Source organism: Gambusia affinis, linkage group LG03 (genome assembly GCF_019740435.1).
Source record: "Gambusia affinis linkage group LG03, SWU_Gaff_1.0, whole genome shotgun sequence".
Lineage (NCBI taxonomy): Eukaryota > Metazoa > Chordata > Actinopteri > Cyprinodontiformes > Poeciliidae > Gambusia > Gambusia affinis.
This window is the reverse complement of record NC_057870.1, coordinates 25,032,208-25,060,120: the sequence shown is the minus strand read 5'-3', so window position 1 is coordinate 25,060,120 and position 27,913 is coordinate 25,032,208. Positions and strand designations below refer to the sequence as shown.

General features: G+C 38.7%; 1 protein-coding gene across 9 annotated transcripts; it reads right to left on the bottom strand.

The window, feature by feature from the left end:
- Nucleotides 1–177: 177 nt before the first annotated feature.
- ap1b1 (adaptor related protein complex 1 subunit beta 1) lies at nucleotides 178–27,913 on the bottom strand. Of its 9 annotated transcripts, none has more exons than XM_044111755.1 (23): nucleotides 27,785–27,913; nucleotides 25,860–25,920; nucleotides 23,021–23,126; nucleotides 22,806–22,941; nucleotides 22,008–22,253; nucleotides 21,735–21,925; nucleotides 21,388–21,609; nucleotides 21,159–21,279; nucleotides 20,651–20,746; nucleotides 20,200–20,315; nucleotides 18,829–18,994; nucleotides 18,291–18,389; nucleotides 17,321–17,580; nucleotides 16,365–16,572; nucleotides 15,111–15,230; nucleotides 14,066–14,095; nucleotides 13,841–13,978; nucleotides 13,618–13,763; nucleotides 13,402–13,531; nucleotides 10,821–10,905; nucleotides 10,188–10,274; nucleotides 9,465–9,619; nucleotides 178–1,526 (listed from the first exon to the last, which is right to left on the bottom strand). In XM_044111755.1, exons 2-23 carry the CDS (start codon nucleotides 25,894–25,896, stop codon nucleotides 1,452–1,454), a joined length of 2,970 nt encoding a protein of 989 aa, XP_043967690.1. In that variant the 5' UTR covers nucleotides 25,897–25,920; nucleotides 27,785–27,913; the 3' UTR covers nucleotides 178–1,451. The 9 variants fall into 9 exon arrangements, with proteins under 9 accessions (XP_043967690.1, XP_043967693.1, XP_043967691.1 ...); XM_044111758.1 differs by having other exon boundaries at nucleotides 15,144–15,230; XM_044111756.1 differs by lacking the exon at nucleotides 27,785–27,913 and adding an exon at nucleotides 27,718–27,753.

Here is a 27,913-nt window from a genome sequence, read left to right as displayed (position 1 = left end):
GTGACCTGGGAGCAGAGTCACGGACATCTTAAAGGTCAGTGGTTGTTACGAAGCGCGGTGGAAAAACAAACCAAAGGGGTCTATAAAAATGTGAACTTTACTGAGCAAATAACCGAGGTAATGTTTTACATCCTACGATAACCTGGGATGTCAGGAGAAGAAACAAGAACAACCAGGTGGATTCGTCAGGGGACTTTAATCAATTTTTCTTTCCAAACGACGTACACGCATACGACAAAATCAAGTAAATCAAGAACCTCTGATTAAACATCTGATTAATTAACACAGCATATGTCATATGAATCATCCGTCAACACACACAAAATGGACACACACAGAATGCACAGCCTCTATTTTCATGTAGTAGTGAGAGTAGGTGCATTCATGCCAAAGAGACGAAGGGCTTCAAAGTGACGACTTGGAAAACAAATCCAATTAGCCCTCCTTCAGGTGAGACAGTGTGCTACAAGATGTATGCTTTTATCTGTAACAAATGACATTAGTTTGTGTCACCTGGGCCTTCATCTCCGGTGGAGAGCTGCAGCGAGGTTTCAGAGGAAGCGAGAGCAGAGTGGCAGAGAGCCCGAGAGGCCGTCGCTGACGCAGGAACCGACAGGACATATTAAAAAAAAGAAAGAAACCTTGCACCCTGAGGCTCTCTTCCAGCCTGTTGCATGAACACTAACAGGGAGAATACAAAACACAAATTAAACCATGGAATGACTAAGCACAAGAGCAGTGAGCTGACACCTGCTGCTAGTCTCTAAATGTCAAGATATTGATGTAAAACAAAAACCCAGAAAGAAACACAGATTTCCATGCACACGTCAGACAGACATTCTTCTTTCAGAAACAGTAGTAGATCCAGATCCACCGCTCTGTAAAGATACTAAAGAAAACTTTATAAAAATCACTATAGTGTAGTTTAAGTAATTATGTGTCCATCAGACACAGGCCTCTTTCCACTGCGCCTCAACTTAAATGCACCCCTAAATAAACATACTGAAGCTGATGGCTCACCTGCTGATCGCAGGTGCTAAAAATAGACTGACGTTTGCAGAGAAGTAGGGCTAGAAAATGATTGCAGAGCCTCATGCAGAGAAAGTCACAAGGACAGACGTCAGTCCGCCTTCTGGCCCTTAATGAACGTGGGTCATTATGAGGGAAAGGCAAGAAAAACTGGAGATGTTCAAATAATTTAGCTCAAGACGAAAATCCTGAACTAAACATAATTAAAAGATTGGAAGCCTGAAATCGGTGCCGTCTTTTCGGGAACTAATAGTGCTGCTCTAACAGGTTACAACAGACGGCGAGGCCGTCTACTGAAAGGACAATATGACTGCAGGACGGCGTTTCTGCGCTGCGCTGCGCCAGGCTGGTCGACGCGTCGCTGAGAAAGGGCAGAAGGTGGCAGAAGGTCGATGCAGCACAGCGAACAGTCGGATGTTTGCTCAGTTCTTCAGCACGGCGTCGTAGCTCTGGAAGACGCACTGAGAAACCTCTGGAGCTCTGCACTTCAAACACACCTGAGGGACAGAAGGAACTGATTAATGACACGCAGGTTTTAACCAGCGATACGACAGCTGACTGTTTAGTCTTATCGGAAATCTTTGTGCTCAAAGATGTTCCCCGAAGTATATTACTTCCTCAAAAATATTTGATAAGATAACTCATGACCTAGAGTTAAAGCTCAAGTTTGGGTTTTTTTGCTTTCATAAGAGAAACGTCCCAGTGTGAAAACAGCAACAAACATTGAAGGACACCAGCAGTCCAACATCGATCGAGCTTCTAAAGATTATTTTTAGTAATGGATCCTTTCATTTTGGGGGAAATGCGTTTAACATATATTATTCCACTTTTTGTGTTTTTTTTTCTATTGTTTTCATTACAATAATACAATCTACCAGATTCAAATCTAGATATTTTCCACTCAACTGTACAAAAATTCTAGACATTTGCAAAGTGTAATCTATGGATCTTCTTAAATAGTCAAATTTGACTGTCTTTAAGATCCACAAACAATGAAAGAAAACAAACTGTGAACTCCTACCACCACCTTTGTTGACATAAGGACATTAGACGTACTTTAGGAGCCGCAGCTCCAGCTCAACTTGAACTGAAAGTTGTCAAGAGGCCAAAATGTAGCAGTACATCAGTTTTGAACACTGGTGCTTCTAGTCAGTACGAGACAAAACCAAAATGTTAAAATATGATGTGGTAAAATAAGAAATGTCAGTTTTTATAGAAATCCAGGCATTAGACTGTTGCCCTTTAGAAAATGAGGAAACAAAAAAGGATTAAATTAGGCATTTTTCCTGTTCTTTTTACACTAACATATTAAAGTGAATTCCATATTTTTACCGTTTATGAGCAAAAAACAAAAAACAAAAAACTTTTGACCACTCAGTAAAATCAACAAGAAAAATTGGGAAATAAGCTAAACAAAAAAAAAAATAAAATGAAATAAACACAAAAAGACTACAAAAAACACAGAAAAAACAAAACTGATTCAAACAAATTTTCATAAAACTGCATAAAAATGAATGATACTGATAGACACATCAGAAATTAACATTAACTAGAAAGACATGATCACTCATTTAAACATCTTCATCAGAACACAGCAATAATTATTTCTCACATGAGAGGAAAAAAAAAAAGCCTTGGATTAAAAGCCCCTTAATTTAGTCTTATCAGGCACAGGCAGACCTACGGACAGAAATACAGATACATAAGCACACTGGAGGAAACAGCGGCGGCCTGCCTGCTCTTTGATGTCGGCCTCAGCTGGGGAAAAGGTTCTGGATTTAATGGAGCATCATAAAGTGAGCTGCCCCCCGTCCCCCGTCCCCCTCTGCTGTCAGACTGCAGATATTATTTTTCTCCACAACCAGGAGTGTGCTGTTTAGAGGAAACACCAGGCAGCGGGGGTTTTTGCTTGCATCAGTCCAGATTCTATCATGATGTCGCAGAAAGCAAATCGGAACGAGAGGATTTGGGGGAAAAAAAAAAACAAAATAAAAAATGCAGTAATTAAAATTCTGCAGGAGTGAAAACCTTTCAGCCCTGTGGCAGCCAGAAGCTTTAATGACCCACGAGTCTCTGATGGGAAGGACGAGGACAACCTGTCCCCCCCACAGAGACGGCGAAGAGCATCCGCTCTTTCTGCTGTAATCACCGTCACCACTCAGAATCCCATTTGTTACACTGAGGAGGAGCTGATTAGTGCGTAGGAGGCAGGGTCACATTGTGGTTTTACAACCCCGAGGCGAACCAGTCAAACCCAAGAGTGGCACATTCAGGTAAAGAGGCACATTTTGAAACAGCTGCTTGCAGCGACGGCTGGATCTTTCATCTTATTAAGCAGAAGAGGACAGTGTGACCCCTTTTCTCATATTTATTTGAAGCTTTTCACTGGATTTGATGCCGATTTTTTTTTTTCTTTCTGAATTCATATTATGTTGAGTAATCCTCCATTATCCTAATTACAAGCCGGTGTGTTCACTTATTTTGTCATAAGCCATCAATTGTCTGTTGCCTCTCCCCATATCAGCGCCACTAATTCACTATAATGTTTGCTCCATTATCCTAATTACACTGATCAGGTATTCACCTGAAATGGGATGATGTGTTGAAGAGCCGCAAAGTGGGAAACGCAGGGTTGTCGATAAATAACGCTGCAGTAGCGCAAAGCCTCCCTCGGGTCTGCGGTCTCCACTAATACACGCTGCAGCCGGCGGCGTTTAGACATCTGTGCTGCTATCAGCAAGAGAGCAGGAAGCGCAGAAGCTGCTGTGCACAACTCCTAACGGCAGCACGCAGGAGCTCAGCTTGTTTTTCAAATAACAGCAGCGCCACGTCCTCAGAGCATAATGGCGAGGAAATTACAAACTCAAGTAGGAAGAAGAGGGAAAAACGGAGAGTTAAATATTAATGGATTCTTCCTACACAGTTTTAGTTTCCCTCTTGGAAAATAAAAATAGGAGCATCTACTCCCAAAGTGTTTTGATTCTGCAGTGCCAAGCTCCGGGGTGGGAAAAATAAAATCTCAAACTACAACATCATGAGCCAGAGAGGTTTCTATGTACTGTCCTAGATTAATTTGTGATATAAACACTGTTTTCCAGTAAGTAAAGAAACAATCAGTTCTGTGAACTGCAACAAAAACCTGTTAATATCACCTTAATGAAGCTTACAATGCTAAAAAAATGACTAATTTCTCTATGAAAGAGATTCAATTAAAACAAACGTCTAACATTTGTTTCAATGTCTTCAGTATGTGAATAAGACTGTGAAATATGAATTATTGGTTATTTTATAAAAGGTAAACTTCTTTGAGCAGATTTATTTGTATCCCAGAAAAAAAGACAATAATTCTCGCAAAATGTTTTAGCAGGAATATTAGCTTAAACCTTAAGGAACAGTTAAAATAGCATAAATTAAAAAAATCTGAGATTGATTCTGAAAGCTCAGCACACAGACCTTCTGCCACAGAATCAACAGGTCAGAGTAAGGAAGGAAAGCAATGTAAATGATGCGGCGCAAAGAAAGAAGAAAACAACCGGCTGGGAAGTTTGTGAGGAGAAACCTGACAGAGGCGTCCAGAAATAAGCCTGCATAAAACATCCAATGTTTTATGCAGGCTGAAACTAGATATTGATGCCAATGCAGAAGAACACCAGATCCAATGAGAAATAATTTAAACCACAGCAGCAAACAACAAGTAGCAGATGGATGGAAACTTAAAGTCTGCAGATTATCTGTATAGGAAATAAAAACGAATTAAATCAGTGCGATTCCTTGGAGGGAGACAAATCAACAATTAAAAGATTTACTCAGGATTAACAAAGCAAAGTAGAAAAGATGCGTCACAGAAACCGATTATCATGTTAAGATTTTACCGAGTTGCTATCCTAGTTACTCCCTCATCTGATTATTTTTGATACCAAAAACATTGCCAATGTTTTTTTTCATTTGTTATTCTCCAAACTGCGTCTTAAAATGAAGAGAAATGAGCTCAGATGTTCAGCAACCACTGAACCGCAGATGTTGAGATCGATCCAAGATCAACTCCTTCACGTTTGCTAAATTCTCTCTGGAGAAAATCTTTCTGGTCTGATGGGGCAAAGATTGAACTTTCTGAAGACAAGAAATATGCTGGAGTCAATGTGGGGCTTCCAAACCTAACAAAAACCCAAATATTCCTACTTTGAAGATTGGAGATGGTAACATGAAGCTGAGTGTTACATCCACATAACATCAGCTTCCTGCTGAAACAGGAATTGATGTTCCAACACAAGAATAACCTCAAATTTGACCTAAAAAGCAAAAACCCACCAACAGTCTAATTAAATCAAATGAACTTGTACAAATCTGCCATGAAGAGAGGTCATGTAACCATCCAGAATTATACCAGATCCTAAACTGTAGCCAGATTTACCCCAATTTACTGAGAAACATTTAACCGCATATCAGTTGGAGTGAATATACTGTATACTTCTGACAGTCAGTGGATTACTCTGGAACTGCAATACAAAGAAAACAATGAGTCCTGTTTCAATTCATGTTAATTTTGCTACCAGTCAACCTTAAAAAAAATTATCACCCAGAAAGCTCCAAAGTAGAATAACATTCACCCCAATTATGGGTGTATGTAAACTTTTGAGCTGAACCATTAGTGTGACATTGAGAAATTAAAATTTTTGGCCTTCAATTAAGAAAACCCAAGCAATAGAGCTCACAGCCTGAGAATCCTGACATTTAATATTAGTATTCTGAACAGAAATGAATTTGTAGGCAAACTGAAGCCTTGTGTATTCATGGAGCTTCATGGTGTCTATTTCTGAGTCTACTGACAACAGTAGGAACATGCTGTAGAGGTGGGCAGAGAAGAGAAAAAATAATAATAAAAAAAAATGTAAAAACTGCCAACATCACTGGTCACATTGTTGCCATGGGGACATGAGATGGCAGATGAGAACACCTTCATGTCAAAAAGATGAGCAGCATCCCAAAGCTCCCAGATATACAGTATAGATAAGTTCAGAGATGGGAAATGAGGTCGTTAAAGGAAGTAGGCAGGAGCTGCGGCTGATGTTTCATACAGGAATAAAAGCCACTCTGCAGTGTTTTCTGTCTGCTTGAAAACTTCTCACTTTTTCATTTCTTCCCATTGCCTTCGTAGAGTTGTTTTCGTCTGCAGCAGACAGCTGTTTTCAGCAAAGGAAGGTGTGAATTTGTGGAAAAGTGGGAATGTTAGAGACATGTCTCCAACGGATACAATGTCATATCAACTTAATAGGTGACGAGTCGTAAGCAGTGCAGGCTTAGAGCTCCTTTTCTTCATATTACTAATAAATTATTATATTTCTATTCCCCCATAAAGATCTTAGTTTACCTAATTTTCAAAGTGAGCAAATCTCTTTTGTAAAATTTTTGTTTTGTTTTTGTAAAAAAAAATACAGAAACAAAACAAAAATTTGAATTCAAAATTGTGAATTTTAATTATTTAGCTTCCTAAATAATTAAACACATTTCTAAAGAGTTAGCAAGAAGCAGAATGGAGAGTGGAACTGGGACAGAGCTTTAATAGTTCATATAAATAGAAAGGTATCGTGGGAGAGCTGAAGTCAATCAAGTTTAGATTATGAGGGAAAAATAGGCCAAGCAGTGATTATGGTTCAGAACAACACTGGGTGCAGAGCAGGAGAAGGAAGGAAGAAATAAATAAATAAAAAAGAACCCATAAGCATTATGTTTCCTCTGAAGAAAATTATCCTTAATCCCATTTTTTTGGTTTGTTTTCTAAAACACCGTAAAACCCAGTGAAAAATGCAGTGGCAGCGCTTTACTCCTTCAGGTCTAAAAATAGCGTTCGACAAAAGGCTTTGGCAGCTTGGCTTTAATGTTCTGTGCCAAGAGAGCGCAGGGGCCCTGCAGCAGGCAGCAGCTCACAGCGTCACTGTACATTATGTGCATGCAGCAATATAAACTCTGCCCCTACGTTCACTGCACAATTTGTAGCCTACTGTGCCATGCAAAACCATTTGCTCCTCAAGACCTTTTTTTTTTTTTTTTTTTTTTTTTTACATTTTCTCATGTTACAATTTAATCAGTACAGCTGGCCTGTATTTAACAGGTTTGTTATAGAAACAAAAATATGTGAACAAATGCAGCTGATGCAGAGTTAGATCAAGAAACAATATCCCAAAGCTCTGAGGATCTCTTGATCTTGAATCAGTCATTTGAAAATGAGAACAGTATGGCGGGAAATCTAAAAGGAGAGTAGGGATCAAAACGATGACGGTAACCCTGGAGGAGTCGCAGAGAACTGCAGCTCAGGTGGGAGAAAACTGCTGACAGGGCAACTATTAGTTTGACCTCGATGAAGGATGGGCAAGAAAATAGAAAACAGAAACATGAGGAAGGAGCTTTTCTAGTCAGGAGAGATCAAGATAGAACTTTTTGAGACAACATGCAGAATGTCATATGTTCCAGGACACAAGCATTGCACATCAGCCTGACCCTACCATCCCCACTGTGACATATGTCGGTGGCAGCATCATGCTGTGGGGATGCATCACCTTCAACAGGAAGAGGCAAACAGGTCAGAGATGATGATGATGAGACGGACGAAGGAAATTGCAGGTTAACCCAGGAAGAAAAGTCGTTTTAGGATTAAAATTATACTCAGGAGGCTTTTACAAAAAAAAAAAAAAAAAAGAAAGAAAGAAATCAGTTAAATAAAATAAATGTGAGAAGGGAAAATGTTACATTTAATTTTAAGGTCCCATGTTGCTTTAAATAATTCAGAATGGCACTGAACCAGTGAGCTTTGGGCGACATTGAGGAATACTTTGGACTTTAAAATGAAGCAGAACAAAATAAAAAAAAGGAAGAGAAAATACTGAAGGATAAGAGCAAGCTTCCTGGATCATTAAAGTTTAATAAAACAGGATGTGCTGTGAAATACAAAAATAAACAACACATTTCTTCCAGAGTAACAAATACTCCTCAGTCACTCAGGATACTCATTATTCAGATTACATTTCTGTTTAACAGGTTGGTCTGTGCAATGATTGAAAAGTGGGAACCAAATGAAAATTTGGAAGATTTAATGACCACACATTGGATGACTGATAAATTGACTGGGCCAGACAGGAGTAAACAAAAGGACAATTGACGCCGCCTTATAAATTAAACATGAGGCGAACGCTGACGGAGGAATGAGCAGGGAGGCGAGTCGCATCAAGGTCACCGCTCGTTCTGAATCTGTACGCCACACACAATCCATCAACTTCATGACCGAGACTTGCTGACAAAGCAGAGACATGCAACGTCATAATGGACAAGAACACGTCAATACACCCACACATCACTCAGAAAGTTTGCTGTTCTTCGCTGTGCATCCGTCTCTGTCACGGCTGCTTGTTCACTCAGATCCCAGAACGCCAATAGTCTCGATCGTCATCATGGAGCAGTGGCAGTCTGATCGCTGAATCATTCCGACTTTATTCAGTACAGAAGACTAACTAAATTGAATGACCTTGCTCACTTTAAGTATACACAGACTTAAATCAACATGATCTGAAGCACCTTTTGATTCAGTTTTCTTTGGTAGGAGTCAGCTTCAAACATTGCAACTTTAATATTAAAGCTGCAGTATGTAGCTTTTATTAGTATGTAGCTTTTATCTAATGAAGCTCCCAGGCCTTCAGAGAACAACTGGATTTATGCTGCAATTATATGAAACACAAGTGGGCTTTATCTGCTTATTAGGTGGACTTCTAAGGACAATCAGTTTTATTTGGGGGTATCAAAGAAATGGGGGTTGAATACTAATGCAAACCCCACAAAATCTTGGTTATTATTTGCAAAATAATGTAAAATTTAGTTCAGTTACAAAAGGAAAATTTTACCGAATGTTGACAACAGTCAAACATTCAAGAAGATGCCTCAATGTTCATGACAGCTTGTTATGTTTAAGTTAGTCTTAAGCACACACCTTTGAATAAAGTGTTACCAAAAAACTATTAATCACAGGCAGAAATTAAATAAATTAAAACCATGTGCAGATTTATGACGTAAAATGTGTCAACGGTATATTAAAGGTTGTTGTTGATCTGACAAAAAGGAAAAGGTTTAAGGGGTGTGAATACTTCTGCAATTTACCGAGTGTATCCATGAATGTAATAAGTTATAGAAAGCTTGGAAAGTAAGCTTGTGAAAAAACAACAATTTTGTCCTCATCAAAGGAATCCATCCATTTAGATGAGGGTACCATTGTCTGCTTGTTCTGAAAGTGAAATATTTCTAAATATTTGAATCGTCTTTCAAACTAAATCACTCAAGGTGACCTTGTCTCCTCCCAGCTGTTTCCTTCTTCAGTAATTAGCAGCACAATCACAATTGAGATAGTTTTGAGAGCAGTGATTAGACTGAACTGTTTGTTGTGCAAGACTCACTGTGAAAGTCGGGTTTCCTGTCTGCACCCTGAGCTCGGCCAGAACCCAGATGCCGTTGCTGAGCTTGGTGGACTGGTAGAGCATGTCCTGGCCGTCCACGGTCCGCTTAGCGATGGTGAAGATGTTGCTACCCTGAAGTTTGTTGGAGGCTGCATCTGTTAACAAAGAACGCAAAAAGAGATCAACCTCACTGCTGAAAATGGTGCTGCACAATTTATCTTAGCTCAGAAATTTAAACCTAAACCCCTCACTGACTTCTGTCATGCTGTGAGACCATCTGTCATTAAATGCGCTGGACCCTGCAGAATCTCTTGTTCCCTTAACCTACCCTAGACATTTTCACCCCGGGCTTTCTGTGAAACACCTGTGTAGTTTCTAATTCTGAAATAACTCCTCTCCACAGCCCGATTCTCCCTGATGCACCCCAGCAGGACGTGAAATCCTCTTTCTTTGTTCCTGGAAAAGAAATTCAATCTGTCGGGGTAACTCTCCATTATTATGAATTTCTTCTCTTCAGCACTGCTCACACTCATGTAAAACTAAATCATGACACATAAATAGAGAGTGCAGCTGATGAGTCTTTATCAAATACAATTTGCTTCATTAGCTGGGATTAGTTTTGAGATAGACACGTCTCCGTCTGGCTATTTTAATATGAAAAGAGGCTGCAGCGCACGGCTGTGCAGTGATGTGTTTTTCTTTTCATTAACCCCCCCGTCTTACCCGAGCTGAGATGGCAGTCTTTGATCTGAAACTGGGCCTCGTTGTCATTAGAAATGTCTTTCCATGTGGCGAGGAAAACTTGTCTCTCTGTTAATAAAGACATGCAGTCATTGGGTGAGTTTCAGATAAGCTTTCTGAAATATATGGGTCAATAGCAGCACCATTTGTGTTCCTATGAGTTTTTCCACAGTGCAGCAGAGATAAAAAAAATATATAAAAAAGCAGCAAGCAGTGTGTGAGCAGTTCATTTCGACTGTTGAGACAAGGTGTCCTGCTGTGGCTTTGGCTGTGGAGCATTAGCTCTCAGCCTCTGGCAGCAGACATGCTGCTAGTCCCATCAGACGGCTCCACAGGGACAAATGCTGAAACATTTTCACCAAATAAATCAAACAGAAACTCAAGAACAAAAGAAAAACAAAAAGAGGACTCAAAATGGCCCTGTTGTATAATCTGCCCCGCCGTGTGAAGCGACAGGCTTTTAGCTGGTGGACAGTAAACAAGCATTCGCAGCACACGTCCAGGAAGAGTCACACAGGCATCAATCTTTCAGAGAGGGCTGCTTATAGTACGCCGGCTGACGTCAGCAGGGCTTGGAGGCATTTGTGTAAAGCCATTTAGCGAGGAAGCACTCACCCATCTTCCCATCTTCTACAAACAGCATGCTGATGGGGTACTGGCAGCTGAAGTAAAACACGTCAATGTTGTTCTTAACAGCCACCTGCGGAGAGGGGATTAAGTTTGGATGAGATTTGAAACAAGAAGCCATCTCAGAATAATTACTTTTCAAGTGCTTTTCACAGTGAGACGTCACTTTTTTTAGTGTTGTCCAAAAAGTCGGAGTAGGCAACTATCCTCCAAATTCAGAGTTATTTATTTAGAAACAGACTTCACATATTCAAATGAATCTCTGAAAAATACAATTTCAGATCACAAGGCTGTTGGCACCTTTCATTTCTTTTTGTCAACAACAGCTTTCAACTTGTCAAATAGTAAAAAAACAAATAAATAAATGAGTAAATGTGCAGTTGTCACAACTGCTTTGAAAAGTGCCAACTTAAAGTGTGAGATGATCTCTGGATTGAATGGGGTTTTTTCAGGGTTGGTCTCATAATTATAATTTCAAAGCAAATCAGCACTTGATTGTTTTCAGTACTGTAAACCTTTTAGATCACAAATCTGTTAATCAAAAATAAACAAACAAAAGAAATGAAAAATCAAAAACACATCCAATGACATAACTGGCCATTTGCCATCCTGGTTTCTAGGTTTTCAGAGCCAGCCGCTGAACAACACACAGTACTCAATCATGTCCCATTGCCAATCCACACGGTTTAATAAATAAATCAGTCCAATCTTTGCAGAAGCAGATAAAACAGCTTTAGCAGGGCTCTGTATTATTTCATAATCATGTATATGTGATAAAATGAGTTCAACTCTCACAAAAAACAGCAAATGAAAGAAACTGCATTGCTCCACTACTTATAAATATCTAAAAAGCATTAATGTTCTTCTGGACACATGAGTCAAAGCTTTATTTAGCTCCAGGTCCTATTTTTCTCCAAACAAGGCTCTAGTAAGTGCACTGAATCCACTAGAGTTTTATGTAGAGGAAGTGGGAGGAAGGACCCTCAAGAAACGTGACCTTTTGTACCAAGAGTTCACATGATCTGCTCTACAAATTAGCTTTAACCTGTGTTGAGCATGAAACGGTGCAGAATTATCATGCCTTTGTTTTGCTTCTTCAAATGTTTCGACATACACAGTATTCATCTTTATCTTAATAAAGAGTCTATTTTACATATGTTCACTGACATATACATACATTTTTACTGTTCTTGATTTTTTTAAATCATTTTTGCAGCGTGCTACTTTGAAATATGACACCAATAATCTAAATAAAGCAAAAGTTTCTGATCTATAAATAGCATTCTTAAAATGCATCGAGAGTGCTAAAAATAAATATACAAAAAGGAGAAATAAGGAGCAGACCAGGATAAAAATAGGACATATGAGAACATTTATAAATACTCCAAAGATTTTATCTGACAAGCTATAGATCTAATAAGGAATTTGTTTGCCTTAGTTTCTCAGTCAGCTTTACCGTCCTGAAGTTTTAAGCAAGGTTTAAGAGAGTGAAACACATAAACAAAGATCTAATAAAGGAAGCATCTGTAGAAACAAATAGTAGGCAATGTTACTGTCATTACCCAGCTTTATAAAGAGCTGCAGCTTTGCTAGAAGAGCGAGTCATGAATAATTCAATGCAGCATCTTATTCCTAAGATGCAGGAGCACAAACAACGCCACGTTTTTGACATGGAGCTTTATTAGAAAAGGTAATATTGGTGTTGCAACTTTGGCATCCTCAATTTTTAAAGATTGTCAGGTCTGTGTGACGTGCATACCATCGTGCAATTTATACGACTTCATTACTATGCTAGCAGGACTTCACTACAAATGCAATGAAGATGCAAAATAAAAACGTTGACATGAATACAGATGGCATCTGCATGTGAAACTATCCTATAAAATAAAACTGAAAAGTCTACTATAAACAGTGGAAATAGGCCAGATGAATACTGTTCAAAGTAGAAATGTTAGAAAAGCTGTTCAGGCAAGGAGAAAAAGGAGGAGGCATGTGAAACCATTAATGACCATCTTCAATTTTCTCATCCCCCCTTTAGCAGTCTTATCTTCCCTTCCCAAGGGCAAGCAGCAATAGTCAGCCCAGTCAAAAAGAGCCACAGAGATCAAAACCCGACCATCGCTCCGTTTACAACCTTTCACAGTAGCGTTGGTGAATGTTTCAGATTTAAACCATCTTATTCTCAAAAGGGGACTTTAACAGCGTGGTAGAATAACAACGGGACACACTTGGTCATTTCAAGACGGCGTCTCAATGGAAACATTCAGGACACCGAGTCAAACAGAGCTGAACAGCGTTAGGGCTCTGTTTTACACTGACACCTGATCATGTTGACCTGTTCAATCACGAGCCTGAACTAGCTGCATTTCCATTAATCAGAAAATTGCTTGAAATTCCAAAAATAGATTTGATAAGAAAGACACAGCAATTTTGAAAAAACTAAGTTTTTTTTTCATAAAAAACGATTCTGTGCCAGGATGAGGAGGATTTTCAGTAATATTAAAATAATTGTATTTCGCAAAACCACGATGTAACATTTAGAAATTTTGTTCATAGTGTAGGGTTTTACCTGCAGATTGTTGAGTGGATCCATCTTCATAACAGGTCCAACCGTATTGAGTGGAAGGGTCACTTCGATGCTCTGGTTGGGGCTGAGGGGGGTCAGAACCTGGAGAGGACCAGCTGGAGCGAGACCAAAGCTAAAGACAAACAAAGAGGAAGAAATTTCACAAAATTCAACTCATGACAGAAATGTAAACAAATAAAAGATAGAAGTAGATCCTACCTGTTCCTGTTAAACTGGATGGCAAAGTCAGTCATGATACTCATTGCTTTATTAGTGAGAGTCATCTCCATTTGGATGACACCGGCACGGCGAGCAAAAGTGCCAGATATTTCAAGCCCCTTGCCCTTCATGGCTGGCAGCCAAACCTGTAGACAAAGTGATGAATTCTTAGGGCTCCATGATTATGCAACCAGTGAATTTCAATCCTAGAGGACGAACTTACTGTTTTTGGTGGGCTGTAGGCTCCCATGGGCATACCGACGCCACCTCCAAGATCAAAGAGGTCATCCAGTCCGCCGCTAACAGGAGCACTGAATGAGGCTGCTGGCGCAGCTGGAGGAGCACCAAAACCAGCCCCCATCTAAGGGTCATAAAACATATGGGACTGTCAGTGTTACCCCGTAAGAGACCATTAAACCTCAAAAGAGCTTTAATAAAAAGGACTTACAGTCGAACTTCCTCCAAGGTCTCCTCCGAGCTGAGCATGAGGAGTAGGCACAAAAGGAATGTTAAAAAACTATATAATGAACAAAAGAAACACTAGATAACACCCTAAAAGGATTGAAGAGGGTGAGGGAGGAGTGAAACGAGCTAGAAAATGTCTGTGTGATTAATGGTAGCTATAGGGTTTAAACTATTACTGAGCCCTGCAAAAATATTCAGTTTTATTGTGATTTTAAGTGAAGCAGTCATAGCTATTCACAAAGTATTCATAATTGTGAAGTGGAACAAAAACCATACATGGATTACAATCTGTTTTACCAACATAAATTATTAAAAAACTGGCATGCATATATATTCAGCAACTTTTGCTCTGAAACCTCGAAATAAAAGCCAGTGAAACCAATTGCAACAAGAAGCCACCTGATTAGTAAATATTATCGGTTGCATCTCTACAGGAGCAACAGAGAGCAAATTTTTCTACAGAGCAACTATTAGTCATGCACTATAAATCATACACTTATTTAAGCGGGCATTTATTAAAAAGCAGCAACAAGAAACAAATTCGGAATCTAAAGCACTCTTCAGATATTTCTTAAATATAAAATTAAGACCAGGAACAGATTTCCTTCTATTTCACAATTAGGAACTACTTTGTGTTTTTCTATTATTTCTCAATAAGATACATTTAAGTCTGTGATTTTTATGTGACAAAATATTAAAATGTTCAAGGGTACGAATACATTTGCAAGGCACAGTAAAAAATAATAATAATAATAAAGGAGACGTACATAGAGATAAAGGACGTGTATGCTTTACTCTTACTTGGGATAAATAAGTGAAATTCGACAGGTTTTATTGAAAAGCATCTCAAAGTGAAGGCTGAAGACAGACTGAACAAAACCCTCGTGATTTGTGATTCAGTAAAGCCCCACCTTCATTGAATGTGACAACCAACAGTGCAACAACAAGTGCAAACAGGAAGCGATTACTGCTGGGGATGCTACGGAGAGGAAATAGTGGAACAATAAAGGTCTATATAGGCTGCTGGCCTTTACTGGCCCAGTGTGGTCCACTGGACCGACCTCAGTGGGGCTGTAATCTGGGGGCGACGGGGACTGATGTGGAATCTGAGGTGACTGAGGAGTGTCCGTCCGCAGGGGAATGGGCGGCTGATTGAAAGACGAAACACATTGCAGACCCAAAATATAAGATGAGAGACGACCTCAAGGATTTAGCATCAAGCTAGCTGCACAAGTCAAAACAATATGAGATGATGTATGAATGAAAATATCAAAGCAGGTGAGAGGAAACTAGGTAAGCACGGGTTAAAGAGCCCATATTATGCTTTTTTTTTTTTCCTTTTCCTGCAAGGTAAAAATTCCATTAATTACACAGCTGTAATGACTTTCCACTCCTGAGCTGTTTCAATAAATGTAACATAACTTCAACCTGGCTGTAGTTCATCCGTAATCTCTGAAGAAATCAAAGTAAAGTGCTTCTCTACTTTATTTGACTGGTGTAAAAATCAGTTTGAATAGTACACTAAATTGCATTACACAAAGAGTACAGGTTGCGTCTTTTCCATCAGTTTAGTTGGGAAAGATTTCAGTGATGGGATAAGAGTGTGTAATAATTATTATTAATAATCTTTATTAAGACTTTAAGCCTCTATGGAAATGTAGGAATCTTAAGAGAAGCTGTGTTGTTAAAAATAATGTGTTGATGTCCACTTATTTAGTTTTGGAAGGGAGTATAAGCAGAAATATTTAAAGAAAACTGTTTTCTCTGAGGCAGAGAGAAGTCTAAACAGTTTACCATTTTTAAGCATTTCTTGAGTGAACACATCTTGTCGAGGATTACAACTCTGCTCAGAAAATTGCTACATCAACAACATTCTTTAGCACTGGTTTTATTGAGTTGGCAGATGAGCAGACTGGCTTTAAAGTGAAGATTTAAAAGACAAAGAGACAAAGAGCACAACATCTACCTGAGGTCCCTGTTTCTAAAAGTCCCGAAAGAAATTATCCCCCTAAGCACGAAATGGGCTCTTTAAGACTTTTTTTTTTAATGGTTTTATATGACTGATAAATATCGTGCCCTTTCTCTGTAGTTACCGGCTCAGACTCATCCCCCATCTGCAGGTGCAGCATTGAACAAAGAAAAGAAGAACAGGTAAAAGAAAAAAAAAATAACAAAATGTAAAAATAGAAAGGAAAATGTTCCATAATTTAGCCCAGTGATATTAAACTTATAAATGAACTAAACCTGACAGATTGACTCAAGTAGCGGTCTTCTGAACATACCAGGCTGTCCAGTCCCCCTCCAAGGAGGTCCATGGCGCCCAGCTGCATGCCAGAAGTGGCTGGGGGTGGGGGTCCAGTGGTGGTAGGGGGTGTCAGATCAAGATTGAGGAGGTCGCCCAGGAGGTCACCCTGGGACGGTATGACCGCAGGCGGTGCATCAGAAACTCCAGCTGCAGAGCCTGTGTCTGGGCTCTCAACGCTCTCTCCACTAGAAAGAGGTAAAACAAGTTCAAAATGACAGGATGAATTAAACAAGCTCAGCAATTTCTTAATTAAAATGTGTCATTACTAATAAACGGTACACATGCACTCACCACAGAGATGAATGCCACTTTATTTGGGGCTTTGAGGACACATCTGAACTTTTTTGTTTCCAGTGTGGAATTATAAACAAACACTTTTAAATACGCTACCATCAAAACTCTGATTGGATGAGCTCTTCTTTTTTAAATTAAAGTCAGAAATAGTAGACCACATTAAAACTGATTGGTGCATGTTCGGAAACCAGTCTTTTAAGAAAAGTTCGTTACTCTGTAGTTGAATTAAGTTCAGTGTCCTTGGGGAGGAATTCAAGATTGCCATTTCAAAAGGAGGGTTAATGGGTATATAGGCTCATTGTGAATTGTGTCTGATTAAAACCGGAGAGGAAATTGGTCAAAATGTTCAGAAACAACCCAGGAACTGAAAAGGACTGAAACCCAATGTGAAGCCAGGGCCAATTTCCATAGTAAAGCGAGTTTCGTGATCAGGAAAATGATTTAATGCATCAATAAAAGCCTCAAAATGGCGACATTCATGCTCACAGTGAGTGTGTGTCAATTTATCACATGCAAAGCATCTTTCAGCACAAAAAAAAAGTATTTCCTCTTTAACCCTAGGTAAAAAAAATTAAAAAATTAAAAATGCATCCATTTAGAAAGCCTGTCAAAACATAAAGGGTTCAATGTGTAACTCACGATCCAGCACTGCCTGGGAGTCTCTTGTGCTGAACCCCACGGCTGCCCTCCACAAAGGCACTGGGAGGCTTGTGGTAGACAGAAGCCAGAGTCCCAATGTGGCAGATTAGCTCCTCCAGCAAGGTCGGCTCAATCAGATCCGTCTCCTCGGAGATCAGAGGCTTCTCAGCCAGAACCACCTCCTTGGCAGCCACAGGGTCCGTGGAGAGCAGACGCCAGTAGATGTAGCCTCTGTCCCTGAGGTCTGGGTTATCAGAGTCCTGCAGATAGATGTGGAGGAATGACTATAAATATCCATGGAGTATTATAAATAGAATAAATAGTTTAGACTCTCTGTTCCTGATATGGGACTAAGGTCTGAGAATTAACAGTATTAAAACCGAGTTTGCCTCAATGTAGTGGTTTAGAGTTTACAGTTAATTTAGCTTGAAAATGTTGCTGATTACTGAGTGAACCAACTCGGAGGTGAAGGAAGGTGACAACTGTTTCCAATATCCACTTTTAATTTACAATTTAGAAAGTCTGATGAAAGTCAAAGGCTTTGTAAATTTATCAGGATCAGAATCAGTCTGAGTCAAAAAGTGGGAGTACAAAAGCATGTTTGCTCCTCTTGTGTCACCTATCCTTTTATCCAAATTAAAAAGAAGAAGACAAAGGATTGAAAGGCAGCTGGGCAAAGGCATAAGCCACTTATGAGCATCAAGGTATACCAAGGTTTTAAAGAAGCTTGCAGTTTCATCATTATTTTCCATAATCATTCCTACAGTTTAAAGTCCTGCTAGTGAGATGTTGACGTGCTAGAGTCACAATTATCAAACATTTTAAATCATTTTAGCAGCAAAAAGGATATCTTTACTCCTTTTTAAGTTCTATCCCAAACATAAGTTAAACGGGACACACGTGTAGAAACAACTAAAGTACAGAATGGGAAAATGTTGAAGAAGATAATTTATTACAGTTTTATTCTCACCTGTGTGGCCAGGCTGAGGACCTGCTGCACCAACTCCTGGGTCTCTGTGGGTTTCTTCAGGAACAGCTTGACTATTGCAGTCAGTAACTGCAGCTGCACCTAAAAGGGTCACAGTGAAGACGAGTTACAGCTGCGCATTTAAACGTTTTAAAATGGATTCCCCAAATCTGTAACGCAGCGGATTTAAAGAAACAACTGTTTTCTGAGCATCGACATACAGACCAAATATAATCAATCTTTACATTTGTTTTTGTGGTTTTAAATATATTCAATATAATAAGGGAATCTTTTCTCCATGTTTTGAAACAGGGTAAAAAAAATAAATCTATCCTGCCAGGAAGAAAATATCTTTTACAGGCAATAACGTGACAGTCTCCTATGTGTTGCAATATTTACAGCAGCAAAAAAAGCTACATTAATAATTTTCATGCAGAAAATACACTCTTCTCTGCCAGCACTGATTAGAAATCAGTGACTGAACCACAATAAAATGTTTTTCATTTTTCAAATAACAAACCCGGGAGCGTATTTAACACACCTGAGTGCTTTCATCATGGAAACCCTCCAAAAAGCTTTCGAGCAGCTCATCAGCGTTGTCGATGCGCTCAGCGTACTCTCCCACAATCCAGATCATGGCAGCACGCGCCTCTGGCTCATCCAAGGAATCAAGGTTCTCACACAGAGTGGCAATCACGCTCTCATACCTACAAGGAGTTACACCACATAACATTACTTTCAAAAAACATAATAAATCAACAATGACAAAAAAAAAAAAAAAGCATTTAAACAAATTGCAAATGTCTCCAATACAATTTAAACGCAACCTGGTAACATTTTGCCAAAACAAAAAGGTAGAAATCTAAAAGGTTGAGTTGCTGTTAGGGCACACCAAAGTAGTGAGATAAGGTCCCAACTTATTACCTATTTCACATCAAACAGCACTTTAGTGTGGCATTTTTTAAAGAAGCCTGACAAATGAAAATTTATTTTTGCACACATTTAGGCAACGGATTCAGTCCTTTTATTCAAGATGAGCAACCATAATTTCCTCTGAAGTGCTTCAGGTTCTTCTGATTTGCATAAAATTTGCAGCAATTAATACTCCCATTTGCATAATGGTTTTACTACAAGCTATGCTGAGGCACAAATGTTTAATTAATGGGAAAGAGCAAACTTTGACTAGCTGGTGACTCATTTGGCTCAAAGTGTGAACCATGCCGAGCTGGTAGGCTTTGCAAAGCTGCTCCCTTCAAGGCTCATGACTCCGGGGCGATGGTGTACTGCTGAGTGGGCGAGCATCCTGTCTGCCACATGAATCCTGTCCACAGTAGAAGTCATACTGCCGCCAAATTAGCCTGACCTTTGACCATGTGGAATCACAGCAAGTTGTCACAGAAAATCTAAGGAGGCCCCTAAACCCTTCCTTAAAATCTCTAACACTTATAAGGCAAACATTTATAAAACAACATATATATACAAAAATGTTTCCCTTTAGTCACATGAAAATCACCATTAATGTTAAATTTTGTATTTTATTTTTAAGAATGGAAAAGAAAAAGAAAAAGATTCTGAATTAGAGTTATTTTTAGCTTGAACCTGACAAAAACCACTAGCTCCAATCTGTCATTAACGCCTCATGTGAAGCACAACACTCTTCAGTGCGGAAGTAGTTATTGAGGAATGCAGAAAATATAACATTCAATAGTTTAAACCATCAATAGCACTTTCTAAAGAGTACTTTATTGAAATAACTACAAGCATGTTTACGGGTAAATATCCTCCACATTTTTACGCAAATCAGCAGCTTTGTGGGAATCATTTACTAAATAAAACTAAATGTTTACTAAATGTTTTCCAGAAATTTCTGAAGAAAAGGTAAATGTCAACGATGGTGTTGGACAAAACGTACTTGTTGGGGTATTTGCGGAAGATGTCCTTGATGACAACTATGGCCTCCTGCACCACATAATTGACCTTGGTCTGTATGAGATCCAGCAGTGTGCTGACGCAGCGCTCTGCTGATTGCTAATAGTGGGAAAAAGAAAAAAAAAAGCCCAAGAGATGTTAAAAATAACAGTTTTCAAATATTTAGAAAATATAAACCGAGCTCATTTATAAGACAATATTTTGAGTATTTGTGTTTTGCTGGAATGTTTTTACATGTCTGAAATAAAAAGCACAATGAACTAAAATCATAGTGTTTTCAGTAACAGGGCCACCTTGTGTATAAAGCTGTGCCTTACAAGTGGCAAGTTATCATTTGCATTCATTTGAATGAAAATTTTGCTACAATATGAAAGATTGCTGAAGAGTATTTGACAAACAAAACCTGGCGACAGTGCTCTGTGATGTCCACTAACCTCCACTTTGATGGCACAGCGGCCAATGGCCCTGACCGCTTTACGCACAAAGTCCACATCCACCTCAGTTGCATACTCCTTTAGCTCAGCCAGCACCTAAAGTAAAAACAGGCACCACACAAACAGGATCTTTACTTTTCTTTTGCATCCTTAGATTAAGACCTCATTCAACCTTAATACTGTATTATAAAGCTCATTTATTTCAGCAATCCAGTTGAAAAGTTACAACTCAGATTATTTCTGTTCATTCTATGATTTTGACTTAAAGTTAAGGAAACCTCCAAATTCATGTTCTATTTTTTTTTTTTGTTATTTTTCCATTTTGGATTTTCACAAGATGAAGTGAAAATTTATTTAAAATAAACATTTGAAATAAATCAAACTGTCTAACCATTCTTCACATGTACAAGTTTCACTTTTCAAACTGAATTACTGACCAAAATTATCTTTCGTTGATATTTTCATTCGTTAAGATGAATATATATATCTTGGATAGATTGACAGTTACCTGGGCAATGTTGGCCTGAGATGCAAGACGAATCATTATGTCCAGCTTCTCCAGTTTGACATAGATTGGGTCGTTGTACTTGACAAAGAAAACCTTCATTTCATGTTTCAGGATTTCCGGTCTAAAAGTACACATTGAACAAAATTTTACCACCAAAAAAAAAAAAAAGCACCATTAATAAGTTTTGTCTATTCAAAATTGAATGCAAAAAATAGCTTTTCTGTCATACCTTCTCTGCACAATGAGGTTGATATTTCTGAGTGCAACATACTGCAGTTCAGGCTCAGCGGAGAGCAGCGTTACCAGAGGAGGGGCAAGCTTCTTCAGCAGAGTGCCATAATAGTCCAGGTCTTTAGGGAGCATTTCCATGAACTTCATTAAAACTTTAACTGCTGACAACACCACCGCCGAGTTGGCATGAGAGAGCCTGGGGGTGACGCGCTCACAGATGCTGGCAGATGATAACGATAATAGGAGGGAAACAAAGAAATTACATGAAGCTGTTCAGAGACATTTAGAGACGTGCAGGAAGAGGAAATATGTAAGTGCGAGTCACTACGAAAATAATAATCTTACCTTTGGGACTCTCGATCATCCCGAGGTGTGTAATTAGCTAGACAGTCAAGAATAAATATCTGCCCCCACTCTGTGCATTCATTAAGAGCTGTCAGTAACTTGTTTATGGTCTGAGGGTTCAGGTCCAGAAGATTACTGTTGGGATGTGACTCTGCAATTTCAGACAGAGCTGCCACGGCATTTGCGACGACCTAAAGAGAAAGACCAGGGTCAAGGGTTGAATCGTCTGCAAGACTTGCACGAATTCAGTCATGCCATCAGAAAGAGCCGCACCATGGGGTTGGAGTCTGAAATTAGATCCTTGAGAGTATCCAAGAAGCCTTGGTCCTCCACTAACTGGGCGTTGATATCGTGCAGCTTTGCAACACACACTGCAGCCGTCTTCCTCACGTAGGGGTCTTCGTCCTTCAGACATTTTCTCAGAGGCTCACAGAGGTACTCGGTGATCTTGTCCACACGAATACAGCCCATGGTTCGAACGGCAAGGGCTCGGATGAGAGGGTTGGGGTCTTCACAGTCCTGGTGGGTGATTGACAAATGTGAGCATTTTCCAGAAAACATGCATTCCTTTAGCCTTTTAATCAGACATATATAATCAAATTCCTTTTTAATTTTTGTTTAAATGAGAATAGTCAAACAAACTAAGGGGTGCAGTCTTCGTAAATTAGAAGACAGAATGAAAATGCTTAATGAAAAGCTGTGGATGGCAACACAGAAACTGATCTTTGGAGCTTAAGATGCGATGGAAAAAATACCCAAGGGGACAAAGAACTTCAAGAAAGTGATGAGTTTTTCCCATAAAATGTGTATAAACAGGTTTAAATTACAGACAGTACTACCCACACAGTAATTATGTGCTGCACTAAAGTAATTTGCTACTGTAAAAACCAGTACAATCCCGTTACTAAGAGACATACTTGTAAAAATTATACCTCTCCCTTTTAATTTTCTGATTCTGTGCAAATAGTATTTAAAAACACACACACACACCAACTGCAAATTGGAATTATTTAGCTTGGACTGATGGCGTACAAACAGCATCACAAACAGTAATGACAGGCTGAGTTTCACCTTCACAAAGGTGTTAACAGCCATGATAGCCATGTCTGGTTGACTTTTGGCATAGTTCATAAGATAGAGGTAAACCAGCTTTTTCAGCTCCAGGTTGTCGGTCTGCATGCAGTTCACCACATCTGGAAACAGAGCACTGCAGGAGAAATCATCTGTTAGAAGACCAATACCATCATACACTTTGTTCATTTCCAACGTTATTTCTAGCTGCTCACCTGACATCCTTCCCCACTGTCATTGATGCAATGACCTTTTTGACAGCCTCCTTCTTCTTCTCTTTTTTGTCACTGTTCAGCTCCGCCTTGAGCTCAAAGATCTCCCCTAAACAATCAAAAGACAAAGGCCACCATGTTTCACATTTTAGCATTCTATGATAAATCAAAAGTGAGCAGGACCAGCCAGTTAGCGGTATCATCTTGTGGAAAATGTTTGAAACAGTTGTCAAAAAACTGTCTATCACAGATGCTTGCTGCAGTCAGTTGGCTGAAAGTATGCTTCTACACGTTTCCCTCATTCACAGGATGGACAAAGTCAGCTGTTGAAATATTTTTGATCATATAAAGCACCGGCAATCATGGGGTGGAAATTGAATGAGAGCTACTTATCACTCTTATTGAAGTGGCAATGTTTGAAAGCCACATTTTTAAATGAGGTGCTGCAAAAAGTGTCAGGAGTAGATGAACTTTTCTATACCCATAATTAGCAAATCTGGTGCTATTTACTGTACGTCGACTGGCTTGAAAAAAAAGACTACTTTACTTTAGCTTACAAAAAAAACCTTATTTGTTATTTTTGTGGTGGGAGAAATAGTTTTAGTTGTGAAAGGCACAGACTCACAATATGGAAATCGAAAGAACACTTTACCCATCAACGCTGTTTTAAAAGTACAGCAGGGAAGAAGCTATGAGTGCAATGACTACTAATTATCTGACTGCATGATGGCTACCAGCTATCTGCTGGTTAGTTTAACTAATTAACTAGCTACTATCTAATTATCTACCTCTGCTGCTCTTTGCAGAGCAGTATGACAACTAGGTCTACTATTATTTTAAATAAAACCAAGAGGATCATGTGTTTTTATTTTAAATATTTTCTTCTAAAGGATCTAAAAGAGGAAATTCTAAGCAGTGATGTTCCTTTTTTATTAGTTTATCATAAATTTGAATCAACACAAAACAATTCTGAAAGTAGGATTTATTTTGAGTCTCTGTGTTCAATGTGGTTTATTTGTCATCAAAAAATCTTATAAATATACAAAGAAGTGCTGTGTTGCTGAACAACATGCTCAAAGTGTTTGCAGAATGTTGAAAAATATGAAAACTGTAAGTGTCCTGTACTCGTATAGAATGTTATCAAGTCTGAGGGCTCTGACGTACTTTACGTTACAATCAGTCATTCACATGCTGATGGTGATAAGCTACATTTTAACCACAACTACCCTGGGAGCAGTCTGATAGAACATTAGAAAGTCTGTCATAAAAACTGATGGAAGTGTGAAAATAATAAATACGTTTCACAATAGTGTGTGATTAAAATGTGTATTTAAAATCTCAAAGTTAAAACCTAAAATCAATGGGTTAAAACATGTTAAAACAGTGTAAAAGTGTTGAGAGCGGGTGGGGGTAACAACTGAGCAGAGGGCTGGCAGTTTTCCAGTCTATCCTGAGTGTGCTAAACTGGTCAGGTCAGGGGTTTTTTGGTATGGCCAAGATTTGGAGAACCAGAGAGCTGAGATGTGAATCTGGATTCAAAGGCTTGATCCAGTTTCAGATCTGGACCAAGATGTGAAACTGGTCCATTAATTGAAGGCGAGTTGAACAGAATCTATTCTGATGGCCACAGTGTGGTAGGAAAAGCTGCACTCATTACCAGATCGTTGAAAGGGTTTTCACATACTTACAACTCAAAAAAACTGACTATTAAAGCTTTTATTAACCACTTTTATTTTACTTTGGCAAACACAGTTTACACATGTTATTTTCTGTATCTCTTGAATATAACTGTTCAAATTAATTCAACACATTTAAAGTACTATTCTGAATTTGTTTATTTCTGGTTACTGATCCCTCAGAGGTTCCTAGGCTCTTCTGAACTGGCCTAATTCAAATGTAATATTTCCAATAGTTGAACACTACCTTTTATTCTTATTATCTGTAACCAAGTGATGCGTTACTGGTTATACGTGGCTGCCATTCAATCGGCGCCACTAGGCTCTCTGACCACCACCAGCAGGTAAGGCGGGTGAAATGTTTTGCCCACAGAAAGACCGAGACAGATGGAGCAGTGGGACAAACTCCTGAGCCACTGGCGCCTGAGCAACAATCTTTCATAACATAGGAAATTTAAGAGCTTCATAATTCCTGGCTTTTACACAGCAGGACAGGTAGATATATATTATTTGCACCACACACAACATTACGAGTGGAAAGTCATTTACTGTGAGAATGTGCATGTCATCTTTTACACTCATACTTTGCAATTTGTCAGTAGAAACTAAATCTGCAAGAGGTTTGAAGTCATCCTGGGAATATTTTTGTTAGGATAAAGTCTGTTTACAATCATGTGATTCTTTACACAAAGCAAGTTAATCTACAAAACATGTCAATAAAGGACAATTATGGCCTTAAATTTAATCCTAGGTAATTAGAGTCTCCTGGTTAATGTAAACTCCTTCTAGAAGCTACCAGAATTACTAGATGAGAACTTGAAAAAAGATCATTACATTACATTTCTAGTAACTAAAGATTCAGACATTAGGTTGGAGAAGATGAGGTGAGGGGTGCGACATTGTTTGCAATCTGCAACTTTACCAGGATATTTTATTAAACCCAACACAGATTATTTTACTTTCTTTACTTATGTAGAGGCAGAACACAATCTATCATGATATATTTGCATGCTGCTAAAAAATATGTACGTTCTTTCTTTCCGAAAGCAGCAAAGTTAACGTCTTTTGACTATAATAATTTGTCTAAAGGAACAATTTCTCAACATAAATACATATAGTAATTAAATATAGGAAGCTATTTATGAACATAAAGTAAGTTATCAGACCTTTCTTGGTAGTAGTGAAGTACTTGGAGTCTGTCATCTTGGATCCAAACTGTCTGTTCTCCTGCAAAAAGCAAGAGGATGAAACAGAATAACTGCAGGGTTTTCACCCAATGAAATCCTTTAGTAGAGCAACAGGAAATACTAGAAGTGCAAGCAAAGGAAAATAAAAGGATTTCCTCTCTTTTCCTGAATAGATACTGGCAGATTGGGAAAGAAAACAAAAGATTTTGCTGAGAAACCAGATTCTGATTATCTTCTTTAGAGAGAAAATGTCGATATCAGCACAAACAGAACCAACAGTAGTTTCTTCAGCCAACACTGAGTGAGTTCAGGATGGAGAATGAGCATTTCCACTTCATCAAGCTGCCATCAGCAAAAAATATTGGAAAACACTTTATGTTACAATAAAGAATTCAATCTAATATTTTTTTCTTTTTTGTAAGTAAAATGTCCAAGCATCCAAAACTATTAGGACAAAGTTACACAAATGTATTTTTTTTGTCATGGATATTCACTTAAGCAAATGATTAAACTCAAATAAAAACCACAACAGATAAAACACAAGAATTTAGATCAAATTAAATACAGAAGGAATAAAGTAGAGTGACTGCTGACTAATGCAATGACAATACCGATTATGATTAACCAACACTTTTTCCTCACTGATCGCTTTCATTTATGTCGTCATGATGTTCCCACCACTTTAGCTTCTTGGTCGCTGTTATCCATATTATGTCCAAACAGACTTTGATTCTGATTACACACTACGAAATTGCAGCTATAATTATTGACCTATAAAGCTCCAATGTCAGTCTAACCTCCTGCTGACCAAATAAATTTGACTTTTAAATTGCCTTTGTTTTCTGAGACGTCAGTCTGATAGATTCTCTTATGTGTGAATTAAGACGCACTTTCGTGATGTTTTTAGACTGATGTAATTTTAAGTTGATCATCATCTTGAGACGATCCTACCAGGTGCATTATACCCTTCCTCAGATTTCCTTCCACGACAGCACAAAATCAGCAAGCGCACGAAAACTCAAGCAGCGTCCAATATATTTATTAAAGTCTGATTTGTACATACTTGAAGCCATGATACTAGTTGGGTTTTTTTGACAAATGCAACTGCATATCCCTACTATTGAGAACCTACATGTTTTAACACAACATTAAAAGAATCGGTTTTGTGTCTACAAACTTTACTATCGTCAACTCACGGCAGAAACAAAGTAAAACCCTTAGTTTTGTCTCGCAGGTAGCTGTCAATAACCGACAGGTTGCTAGCTCCTTATTGCACCGCTCGTTAACAAAACTGACTTAGTAGCTAGCTGTTTACACTGTTGTTTAAAAGATGATTACTGTATATACTGTTCCAAATTGACGTCTTAATATGACGTTACTAATTTTGCTTTATCATAAATTAGTTACGAAAATCTACAATGCAAGCTAACTTTAACAAATTTAACTTAGCCACATAGAAGTAAAGATGTTCGCTAACTGACTAGCATTAAGCTAAGGTGACGTTAGCACAGTGAGTTCGAGTGAATACAGAAACAAACACAAAATATTTTGTTTTTGTTAACATAAAGTTAACTAAATACAGCTATATGAGTAATAAGTCAAAGATTCTCTTCGCCCCGTTACTCACGCATAACTGACTGGCCCATTCCTGCATGTTTACGATAGTTCGGGTAGATGAATGAAACTGATGCTAAAGGCTAGCGGAGCGCCTGCTGTCAGTGTCGGCTAGCAGCTCAGACATGACCTTCTAAGTCCAAGCTTAAGGAAGCCTTTCCCGGGATAGTTAAGCTCTTAATCTGTCAGCCTAATACAAACCTCACCCCACGAATTACCGTACCTTCTGGAGTTATAATGAAGCTCCCCACACAACCGTTTAAGAGAGAAAATATCCACAAACACCTTACCGTTTCAGGCGTAGTAGGAGCTGTGATGGCCTTCGTCTCCTCCCACTTGTTTTACTTCCGTCTTTACACAAGATACCAACTGTCAAACAACGTCAGCCTTTATTCATTCAGGATTACTTTGTCGTTTAC